Source organism: Otolemur garnettii, unplaced genomic scaffold, assembly GCF_000181295.1.
Source record: "Otolemur garnettii isolate 467f Iridium unplaced genomic scaffold, OtoGar3 scaffold00023, whole genome shotgun sequence".
Lineage (NCBI taxonomy): Eukaryota > Metazoa > Chordata > Mammalia > Primates > Galagidae > Otolemur > Otolemur garnettii.
The window spans coordinates 19,599,770-19,612,023 of record NW_003852418.1 but is presented as its reverse complement, the minus strand read 5'-3'; the positions used below and the strand labels follow the sequence as shown (position 1 = coordinate 19,612,023).

General features: G+C 45.5%; 1 protein-coding gene across 1 annotated transcript in view; it reads right to left on the bottom strand.

Annotated features, from left to right (window-relative positions):
• The window catches only part of CDH26 (cadherin 26), a 45,715-nt gene extending 41,178 nt beyond the window's left edge, over nt 1-4,537 (bottom strand). The window contains exons 1-2 of the mRNA XM_023511988.1: nt 4,500-4,537; nt 3,381-3,489 (exon numbers count right to left, since the gene is read on the bottom strand). Of these exons, the coding sequence (XP_023367756.1) occupies nt 3,381-3,489; nt 4,500-4,537 (147 nt within the window). The remainder of the gene's footprint in view (nt 1-3,380; nt 3,490-4,499) is intronic.
• Nucleotides 4,538-12,254: the final 7,717 nt, after the last annotated feature.

Here is a 12,254-nt window from a genome sequence, read left to right as displayed (position 1 = left end):
GGACATCATTTTATTTTAAAGAATACCTGACAAATTGATGATTCTGGCTCGGGTATCTGTTATACAGTTCTTTGGTGGTGAACAAAGTAAGTTTGTCATTTCCAAGAGAAACAAAGGACAGAATCTATTCCCAGTGATAAAATTTAAGCTTTCAAGCAAAACTCGGAAGTTTGGAAAACTTGTGTCCACCACAAGTCTGGCAGCTTTGCGATGAATATTTTTCTGATATGCATGGGGCTATTATTAGAGGTATTTATTTTATAGACTGAAAGATATCTGCACTTGGACTATCTACATAACTCAACAAGCTGATGTCTTCCTAAGGATTCGCACATCAGGTAAAAGAATCATCATTTAAAGTGCAAGGGAGACTGGTGAGTTTAAATGTGAAGGAGCAGGGAAAGTTCATTAATTATTATGGTTTCAGATTCCACATTGCAAGTAACTGTTAAAACACTACGACCTGTCAAGCTTTGGTGTAATATCAAGGAAGAATATCCACAATTATCTGTTTAAGGTTATAAAGTATTTCCTTTTCAATTACATACCCCTGCGAGGCCAGATTTCTTTCATGTGCTTTTATACTTAGGGATTTTGCTCATGTGGGAGACAGAAATACATTGACCTACCTAGATCCTGCCAACCCCCTTCCTTGTGGTTACCTTGCACTTGTCGGAGGCTGTCTTTATTTAAGATCATGTCACAACACATTGGAAGTGGTTTCATGGACATAAAGAAACTTTCTTCATGCGTTCGTGTCTTGTGGTCAGCCACTCCCATGGTGGATAAAGGGGGTGATGTTACTGGGTTGTTTTGTTAATGTCAAAATAATGATAATACTTGTTTCCCAACATATTTACCTGAAGGAAAAGAATTTTTAAACTCTTTTGAGTTTCAAAAATCACAAATCAATTTATTCAGACAATGAATGCTTCTTGATTAATGTTGGTAGTTTTACATTAAGGGCCTACAACGAGGTATATAATTTTAAATGGAAAAATTTCAGATCGTTCAAAAGGATAAAGCAATTAATTCGGTTTCTAAATCAGGTGTATTTCCAGGTGGCCAAGGTTATAAACGAGGACTATAGAGGGTGTCCATACAGTTCGTGTGCAATTTTCAATAGTTGTCTACTTTAAATTACACGCAGAGTGTATGGCCATCCTGTGTTGAGGATTTGTGCCTCTCTCAGCCTCAGCTTCCCCTTCTGAGAATTGAGCGCATGAGACAAGTTGTCTTCAAAGGCTCTTTCAACACAAAAATCTCTGCAAATTCATTTTATTCTGATTGCACACAAACGGCACAGTGGACAGTCACGTAAGAGCCAGCTGGAGTATTCAAAAAGAGGTTTGAAATGGATACTATGTGTCCTTTGCCACAGAGACACCTGAAATTTCACATCTGACGTGTCTCATTTCTGATCTCCTTGCTCATGCCTTAGACGGGAACCTGCGAGCGCCTCTGGGGACGCAGGAAGCTAAAAACTGTCACATCTGTTGTAAGGACTTTGTAAGCGTTCTTGTTATATTTCCCATCCATGCCAATTTTAGGTAGTTTGTCCAAAAAGGATATCATTCAAACGATTTGCATGAGGCTTTCTACAATGTGAGGGGACAGAGAACTTTCTAGAAGCTAGTTCCTCCAGCTGCAGTGCCGTCCAGGCATATTGCATGGCCCACCGTGCACCGTGTGACAGAAAGGGCTGGAGGGGGGCACACCACCCGGGTCACCCCAGCTGTGCAGCACTTTTGGGGAGAGACTATCTGAGTAAATGAAGGCTTTGTGTCTACGTAAGGTACAAAGAAGCTTATGCAGAATTCATTCTTTCTTGAAATGCTTGAAAAGATTTCATTTTTAAATATAAACATTTGTTTAAGAAGAACTTGGATTCCAGAAATCACTGTTAGGATTTCCTGAGATAGAGCCCTGTGGATTCTTTAAATCTCCCCCCTGGTACCTGCCTTCTGACCTCCAGATGGGGCAGTCCACGGGAACACTCCATGAGGACGGAGATGTTCTCACCGTGCTCCTCAGCGCTCGCCCCACGTGGCTAACTGAGCACCTACAGCGTGGTGAGTGTACAGTGTAGAACTTGACTTTAGATTTTATTTGATTTTAATAAAGTGAAGTTTTAAATGTCACATTTGACTAGTGGCTACCACCTTGGCCAATGCAGACAGGATGGACTGGAGGTTAAGCACATGAATATACGAATTTAGACGGCAGGAGTTAAATCCTGTTCCACCCCTCAGCAGCGACGCCGTATCAGCAGGTGATGTCGCCTCTCTGAGCCTGAATGTCCTTGTCTGAACACACACAAGCGAATGCCTACATGTGGATGTTTAGTCCCCATGACAGTCCGACATGAAGATCCCGTTATCATCCTTCCTAACTCACGACACTTACATGCAACGTGATTAGGGACGTGAAGGCCAAGTGAGAGTTTGCTGTTTCCTGTAATCTCCCTGCATCGCCCACCAGCAGCCCAAACCCAGCATGTCCAAGACTCACAAACCTGCCTGGTATTCAGGCCTCCGCAAATCAACAAAAGGCAGCTACCTTCTCACCCCAGCGTCCCCCTTGATACCTCCTGCCCTCCCGTCCCCACGTTCAAAGTCTGTCCCTTTGTCTTCCTAAAGTTCCTTTAAGCCTGCCACCTCCTCTCTGTCCCCACCTCCACCATCTTGAGAAGCCACCTGACTGGCCTCTCATTGGGCCACCCCCTAAGCTCCTATTGCAGGTGGAATCCTGCCCTAAAAACATACTTTGAAATCCTAATCCCCAGTCTTGTGACCTTACTTGGAAATAGGATATCTGTGGATGTAATCACACTGAGATGAAGTTATTCTGGCTTAGGCTGGGCCCTAATCTGATGACAAGAACCACAGAGACACACGAACACCAATTTCATTCTCTTACAACCTCCCTCCTCCGTGGCCTTTGAAGCCTGCCACAGCCCAGAGCTCGGGATTCTTGGGTTCTCGGGATAGGGAGGGACCTGAGAGAGGAGAAAGGTTCCACATCCAGCGTTTGTCACTGCTTGTTGGCTGAATCTGGAACAAGGATGTAACCCTGCAGACCAGAGTCCAGACTTTGTCACCACAGTCTAGACTTTGGCAAGGGCATGGGGATTTCAGAAGAAAACTCTGGTACACATCACAGTGCTCACACACCAGTTTTTAAATGTGGAGGTCGCGGTCAGGGTAGGTACTGATAGACAGAAACTAATGGTTTATGGTATAAACCAATGGAGTGGGGGCAGGAGTGGAAAGGAGCCAACTGGGAAAAATAACTGAGCACCTGCTGGGTATATAGTGCTTTGCCCAGCGAAAGATTTAGGGTTCTGATAACTAAAGACTTCCAACGCCCATCAATCATACTTTCTTCCTGCGTCTTGCTTCTTTGGAATTTGCCATCATTAAACACTGCAGTGTGATCTTCACGGCCTGCCCACACCCCCGGCGGTTGCTGGGCACTGTGCTAATACCACTGAGGACAAGAAAGCCACTGATTCCTGGTAAGAGTAGATGCAGGGAGGAAAGATGGGGATAGGATTTGATTTGCAGATGTTCAAAATCCATGCTAGCCTGGGTTATCAAAACACAGTTCCTCAAAGTACTGGACCACTCACAAGTCTCGATATGGCAAAATGTGGTCAAGAAAATTCTCCAGCTCCAAGCAGCTGGGACCACCTTTCAGAAAGAGGGCTCCATTAGAATGGATGTATTTAATTCAGGGTCTTGCCTCCTATTTTGCCTACAGCTGCACCCCCAGTGCCTATTAAAGTGCAGAGTGGGTGTCCAGTAAATAGCAGTAACACGAGCTCTGAATGAATGAACATGGTCAGTGATTTTCACAATGATTAGAAAAAAGAGAAGGCCACAGACATGAGTGCCCCCTGGCTGAGCCACCAGCCTACGTAACAGAGAGAGACTCTAAAAGAAAATGGTGCCTTGGGGAATAAGACATTGCAACAGGAATATGCATGCTGTAATAAACTACTTGTATTTTCAGGGAGATAAAGGAAGACAAAGGGGTTTTTTTTGCAGTTTTTGGCCAGGGCCAGGTTTGAACCCACCACCTCCAGTATATGGGGCCGGGGCCCTACTCCTTGAGCCACAGGCACCACCCAGGAAAACAAAGGTTTTTAAAGGAAAAATGTGAAGACCATATAACTGTTTTGAAATGATTATCCTTGGCTTCAAAGATCAATATCAAAAGTGATGCCAGTTCAAGACTGGATAAGCAGGTGCCGGGCAGATGTCCTCATAGAAGTATTTTTTCTGTGTTAGAATTTGTGAACTAAAAAATAAAATAAAATCTTAAGGCTCCCCCCACAGTGGTTGATTGACTGGACTGACCCCTCTTGACCAGGAGATCACCTAAATCTGAGTTGCCGGCCATGAGAAAGGAGATCAGACCTGCCTCATCATGCCCCTCCCATACTTAGAGATGTCCTCTGTGACTCATTAAAAGGCCTGAGGTCACGAGAGACTTACCTGTAGGTCCTCTTATCTACAACAGACCAGTTGGACATTTGCCAGTACTTTATTTCTAATTAACAGACCCACATCTTAACCCTTCCTTTCTGGGACTCCTGGTCTAATAGACTAAGCCTAACTCAGCCAATTGTCAGCTAAAGAATCTGTAAGCCCACCTATAATTTGTGGGCCCTTCCTTTGTCATAGCCCACCTTTTGGGGGTCAAACTAACGTGTTTTCCACATATGGATTTATGATTTTACTTATAATTCCTGTCTCCCTAAAATGTATAAAACCAAACTATTGAAAGGCCCATGACTGTGAGTCCACTTGCTCAAGGCTTCCTGGGTGTGGTTCTGGGTCAGGGTCCTCAAATTGGGCTCAGAATAAACCTCATTAAATTATTATACTGAGTATGGCTTCTTCTCTTCCATCGGCAATTTTGATGACCTTTTTGCAAGGTTCTGGTTTTTGCAGAGTATTTTGTGATAGTGTTTGTTGTCGGGAACAAAATTGTGAGAACTCTCTCTCCCTCTCTCTCTCTCTCTCTCTCTCTCTCTCTCGCCTCACCTGTTCAACTTGTCAGAGTCTTTTGTTAACATACACAACCCCATTTTGACTCTGATAACCTTCACAGCACCGAGCCCTTTTATACATTTCCTCACCTAGTCTCACAGCCATTGAGTCAAGTAAATCCAATCATCAGCTCCATTTTTAGGTGAAAAAAATGAGGCTTAACAAGGTTATATCAAAAAAGATACTGGCTGAGCCCATAGCTCAGTGGTTAGGGCACCAGCCACATATAGCAGGGCTGGCAGGTTTGAACCTGGCCTGGGCCTGCTAAACAACAATGACAACTGCAACAACCAAAAATAGCCAGGCGTTGTGGCAGGCGCCTGTTGTCCCAGCTACTTGGGAAGTTGAGGCAAGAGAATTGCTTAAACCCAAGAGTTTGAGGTTGCTGTGAGCTGTGACGCTACAGCACTCTACCCAGGGCAACATAGTGAGACTCTGTCTCAAAAAAATTTAAAAAAAAAGATATGCAGGCTGCTCTCCAAATCAGTTCAGTCTCAACCTCTGGGGGTAGCAGCAGGTATTGAGCTTTTGGGGGCTCCTTACGTGAGCTCCTTTGCCTCACGTCAGAACCAAGGTGAGGACCAAACTCAGGTTAGCCCAGGTCCCCGGCAGTAAGTGGATGAGCCTGGTTTGGACACTAAGCAACACAATCCAGACCCCACAATCTTGACCCTGAACATTGTGCTGCCTCCTCCCACCCTCAGCTGGAATTAAAAGGAGGAAGTGATTGTCCCTACATGCAGAAGGCAAATGGACCAGAACACAACCGACAAGCATTCGCAACTTCAAGTCTGTCCACTCTAAGGACAAACAGAACAAGCCCGTCTCTTCCTAATCCTGATCTCACCGTTGGTTTTCCCACTTGAGCAGGGACAAGACAATTGGTGGGAGGGGGTAGATATAGCTCCACCATCCCCACCCGGTTGCTCAAGTTGTCTTTGATGTAGACAGTTGAGATTTTTCTCAATCTTATATAAAGTGTGAATGGAAGTATCATGAGCAAACTTGTGTGTGTGGATGCAATCTAAATACAAATTGTGTATACTATCTAAGCCAGTTTTATTATAAATCCCCTTAGTCTGCCCCCTCTACTTCCCAAACAGATCATGACCCTTAACCCCCCTTTGTATGAGTTGGGAGCCCCACACTGCCTGTGTGCCGTGCCAAAGACGGCCAGCCCTGGCTCCTAGCTGCACATCCGCCCTTCTTGCCAGTCCCAGCCAGGTCACAGCAGCCCCCTCCTCCTTCCCCTGGTGTCCCGGCCAGGTCACAGCACCCCCCTCCTCCTTCCCTTGGCCCAGGCATCGATCATTCCCTGCAGAGGACCAGCTCACCTGCAGCGTCCCCAGCAGCACAGGCAGCAGCAGCAGCATGAAGGGGAGCCCCTTGGACTTCATGCCGGTAGGGAGGCCTCAGCAGGTGGTGGCCAGGCTGGTGGTTCCCTCTGCCCTGCCAGAGGCTTCTCCTGCAAAGGGTGTTGGGTCATTTGGCCCAGACGTTTTCTTCTAACTTGCTCCTCCCTTCTGCACTCTTCTAGGGATTATCAGAGTGGGGTGGGCTGGGCTGACTTTGGGTCTTAACTTCCCTGGTGACAAGTCCAGTTCCCAGGAAGGGAAGGGCAGGAGATAAAGCTGCTGGAGTCACACTCGTGCACAGAAAATTGGCTGGGATCCGACCTCGGGGAGAACTTGGCTGGCAGAGTGGAGTTCCCAGTGTCTACGGGAAGGTCGCGTATTGTTCCTTTGTTTTCTTATTGGTTTTTAGTTTCCAGACAGAATGGCTGGTGGTCTGTTTCTATAGCAGATGTTTTAATATGATTTTCTATAATCCTTACCCTTTTGAAACAAAAACACTAGACAATGACTGTGAGAAAGGCCCCCTTCATTCAGGGGTGGGGGAAAGAACATGAAAGAAAGAAAAGAGAAAAGAAACGTTCACTTTCCAAAACACTCAAAATGTTTATTTCAATCATAGCTCAGAACTCGGGTCTTTACAGACTGTTTCCACTAAAACCTCCTGTAAGCTTAAAGGACTTTGCCTTTTTGAGTTTGGAATTAAAGGAGAAGGAGCATCCCGGCGATAGGTTGTCTGTGGCGCCCTGGGAGCTTCTGGTTTAGAACCCAGAAAAGATGGACTTTGAGTACACCAAGATGTAAGTTTTAAAACACAACATGATCCCTTCACCTTGATTACCTTAAGCCAGGCGTCCTCAAACTACGGCCCACAGGCCACATGCAGCTGACCTGGGACATTTATCCGGCCTGCTGGGTGTTGCCGCTGCTGCCTGTCCTGCTTAGCAGATGACTGGTCCCAGGGCCCGCAGTCTGGCCCTCCAACGGTCTGAGGGACAGTGAACTGGCCCCCTGTTTAAAAAGTTTGAGACCTCTGCAGCTATTCCCTTGTTATCACATTAGCTGGTTTAAAATAGTAAATAGTTCTTTAACAGAAGAAAGAGAAGGTAAACCCTCTTGGCTTACTGCACATTCAGGGCTCTGTGAGATGCTGTTGGATATTTTAATCTGAATAGTTTATTGCTTTCCTTAAAATTAATAGTCTATTGAAAATGTAATAAATGTAATTTTAAGGTCACTAGATATTTTCAGCACATAAAGAAAAATGAAATACTTTGTGCTTATTTTCAAAGTGATTAGTTTCATAATGGCAACTTATTAAAAACCTTAAGTTAGAATCACTAATTCAGAATTCATAAGTCAGGTGAGCTAAGCTATGTTAAATGTTTGTGGGGAGAAATGCAGTTTGGGCATGGCCTGATGCTAGGGTAATGCGAAGGATTAACACAGTGAGCGAGGGAAGCCGGATGTCAGCCTCACAGGGACTCGTCCGGGAGGGGGGATTGCCAGGGAGAGCTCCTTCTTCACATTTGTTTTAAGTTGAATGAAATTGGTATTTTGATATAATGAAACTGCCCTTTATAAAATTCATAAGGTCCACAAGGTGGGAACTATGGTAGGGGTCTGCAGTCTGCAAAGGTCTGGGCATAGTGTATGTGTGTGTGTGTTTGTGTATGTGCGTGTTTATGTGCGTGTGTTTGTCTGTGTGTGTGTTTGTGTGTGTGTTTGCAGTTTGGGGCCAGGGCTGGGTTTGAACCCACCACCTCTGGCATGTGGGGCCAGTGCCCTACTCCTTTGAGTCACAGGCGCCACCTTGTGTATGTGTGTGTTTGTGTGTGCATGTTTGTGTGTGTCTGTGTGTGTTTGTGTGTATTTGTGTGTGTGTCTGTGTATGTGTTTGTGTGTACTTCTGTGTGTGTCTGTGTGTGCGTGAACTGCAATACTCAAGTCATGTTAGACTTCTGCAATTATAAGACATACAGGATGCAATATGCAAAGTAACAAACGATATCAGTATATACTGAGTATTACCATTTAATACAATTTCTTCCTTCCTTAAAATGTGCATACATTTTTGGCACCCTCCATATATTGCAGCAGAACCTCCATAGTTGGCCACTTCCTTAAATGGGCCTAATTTTCACAGACCAGACATGCTACCAGCATAGCGGTCTAGTTCCTCATGTTGACAAGTTTCTTCCGGTCCTGTCTGTGGCCACCTCACAGAGGTTTTACTATGCGTGTGTGCACACACGCACACACACACAACCAGCCATTATCCCCAAACTGCTTTCCTAGAATTGCTCCTCAGAAGTCACGTAGCAATGACCATAAAGTTTCTTAATTTTCCTAATTATTCCCACAGATACTATCACCCTCGTGAAAACTAAGGCCCTGCACTCCAGGAGGTCAGCTGACCCACCCAGATCAGCAGCCCACACCAAGGAACCGATTCATCCAGGAACTGACTTAGCAGAAGATAGTTTCTGCACCCTGGGATTCTACCCCAAGCCCAGTCAATCAGCTGAACAAACTGCCTAGCCCTTTACCCACCAAACTATCTTTAAAATCTTTCTCCCAAATTGTTGGGGGGATGGATTTGAGAACCTCCTCCCACCCCCTTGCACGGTGCCTGTGGAACTAATCTCTTTCTCTGCTGCAGCCTCTGCTGTCTCAGTGTACTGGCTTCCTCTTGGGTTGTGGGCAGTAAACCTGGTAGGGCTGTAACAACAACAGAAGTGCCTGAATTTCCAGCATTCTCAAGCATTTCAAATAACTGGGCCCATGCCACTTCCTGATAAAGTCACCCTTCTCAGTTGGGTGGTGAGTCTTTGAATTCAGCTGGCAACTCGGGACTAGAAAATGTGGAGGCTCCCTTAGTGTTCTAAGCGTCCGAGATCCTGGTGACAGTAGTCCAGTGATCCCCTCAGTGTCCTTGGAAGCATGGTGGTATTTTACAGCCACATGGGGGCAGCTCCCAGCTCCCTATGAGCTGACCAGGGAAGGGATGAGATTGCCTGTGAGATAAAAGTTATTTAGGAATTAGAAGGAAGGTATAAACTGCAGCTCATGACCTGGAGTCAGCATTCTCCCCTTGGGTGTTGAGGGCTGTGTCCACCCAACCCATGTTGAGTTCTCAGTATCTTTTTTTAAGTTATGAACACATCGTGAATGCTCCTAAGAAAGGTATGAACACATCGTGAATGCTCCTAAGAAAGGTAACTTTTTCTTGAATTTTCCATGTCAACAAAAGTTCCTGCAGATGTCCAGCACTTACTGAATTCTGTTTTCAGGCCTCTTCATCAAGACAACTTAACTGTGTCCATTTGTGGTCTTTTCAGGGCGGAGTGTGTGGCATGGAAGGTTTCTGCTTGTCCAGTAATTAGTGACCAGGGCCCTTAGCTGAGAACAAAGCAGCACTAGATTCTCCCCATTTGGAAGACCACCACCAGCAATAGGGCCAGATGCCTCAGGACTCCCCAAACATGGCCGAACTGTTCCTGTCACCCCCAACCCACTCTCCACCCCAGTGTCCCCTCTCCCCACCACTCCCACTGATGTAGGGGCAGAGGAGGGAGTGCCAGCTGCCTGCCTCATACCTGAAAGGACTGATCCACCTCATGGGGGGGCACGGTGCTTTCCTCCACTTTCCTCGAGATGTGAGCATTGATGTATTGAAAAAACCACTGGAAAGATGAAGTTGACAGCAAGAATTTGCCGTTCTACCCCAGCTTGGCCCTCTGCCTGGTTGGTGGTCTGGCTGGTCAAGCCCTATGAGGAAGGGGACTGAGGTGGATACCAGGACAGAGGGAAGGTTACATTGGAAGCACCACTTCTGCCCTCTGGCATTTCTGTAGGGATCAACTGAGCACCAGAAAAGTGAAATGGCTAGGCATGGAATCCATGTCCTCAGAGTGGAGCCAGTCACGGTGGAAAGCCTGAAAGGGTGGGTTGGCATCGGGGAAACGATGAGTGGTCTCCCCTGGGCCTCTCTCTCCCGCCCCTAACATTGGAGGAACCATGGTCTAGAAGAGGACAAAGCAGCTGTGTCCCAGTGGCAAGGCACAGCCATGCCCTCTGGCCTGGGTGCTAGGTGCTGGTGCAGCAGAGGGCAGGCCCCGCCCTCCCACTGCTCATACATGCTGAGAAGCAAGCCTGCCAAGCATGGAGCAGAGAGATGAGATTTCAGTAAAGGTTTCTGTTGAACTTTTCAATGGGGCTGCTTTTCCTAGCTGAAGTGCCTGGGGTAAAATGTACCCATAATGCAACTGAGGGGTGGCAACCGCAGGGCTGAAGACTCAGGTTAGGAAAGAGTAAAATGGCTACAGCTTAGCCCCTGAGTCAAGACCTCCCTGTGTTCACACATATGAAATTTATTTCCAAGTCAAATAATTCTGAATTCAAGATCCTGTCTCTTCATAGTCACAAGAAAGGTTTAATTTCTTGCAGTAGTCTAGAGAAGACTTAAAAAAAAAAAAAAAAAAAGAACAAACCCAGTAATGGTGGAGCAGCTCCCAAGAGCCCAAATTTAACAGCTGTAAGGCTAATATAAAAACAGCTACCCAGATGGAGGCACTAAGGGTGCCCAAAGCAGATGGAAACCGGAGGAAGTCGGATGCCTGGAAGAGCTGGCTGCAGAGACACTGGACCAAAGCTGATGGAGTAAGATGGTAACTGGACCTCAAGAGTGGCCACTGTGTAGCTCTTACAACTTTTCTGTATGTTTGAAACTTTTTAAAATACAACATTGCAAAAAAAGATCAGGAAAGTGAATTTGACTCCGTTAATGAAATGTCCAAGTTACTATTAAGTGCAGTTTGCTCAACACCTTATAAGGTGCAGCTGGCTGTACCCCATACCTTGTAACACATGTAAGAGCTCAAGTTCGTCAGATTTCATGTTGGAATAAAGCAATCTGCCAGTTGTGATTCCTGATTTGTTTTCAATGACTACAATTCTTTTTATCTTCTATTTTGATTGTAGTCACATAGGTTGATCAGAAAATGTGGTTCTTAAGTGTTTTTATTTGATTTCTTGAGTCAGCCTCCAAGAGCTGGCCAGAACATTTCCTTTGAGAGAGTTTAATCTCTTGCCCCAATTTTCTTCAACTAATGTGTACTGGTCGATAATCAATTAGGGGGGAAAATGCACATATAACAGAGTGAAGTCTTTTTCATCTCTTGCAAGTATATTCTGACGGTATAATAGTAATACTGATGTTAACATCAACAAGCTCTTTCTCCAGTGAGTTATGTATATAATCTGTTTCTGCTTCTTTAGGGAATGAGAAAGAAAGGGAGGTGGGATGATTTAAGAAGCTGTTTATCTTCTCACATTAAAAATCAACCTGTTGAGGTAAAAATATACATATTTAAGAAATCAGAATATCTTCAATTAAACTCATTAAGCCATTTCAAGACTACTTAAGTTCTGTGAATAAAAAACATTTCACTTCACTATTTAGAAAACTGAAAACATAGGCGGGGGGCAGGGGCTCACGCCTGTGATCCTGGCACTTTGGGAGGCCGAGGTGGGTGGATTGCCTGAGCTTACAGGTTTGAGACCAGCCTGAGCAAGAGCAAGACCTCGTCTCCAAAAATAGCCGGGCATTGTGGCGGGCACCTGTAGTCCCAATTACTGCAGAGGCTGAGACAAGAGAATTGCTCGAGCCCAGGAGTTTGAGGTTGCTGTGAGCTATGACACTACAGCACTCTACCAAGGGCAACATAGTGAGACTCTGTCTCAAAAAAATAAATAAAAAGAAAGAAGAAAGAAAAGAAAGGAAGGCTCGGCGCCTATAGCTCAACCGGCTAAGGCGCCAGCCATGTACACCTAAGGTGGCGGG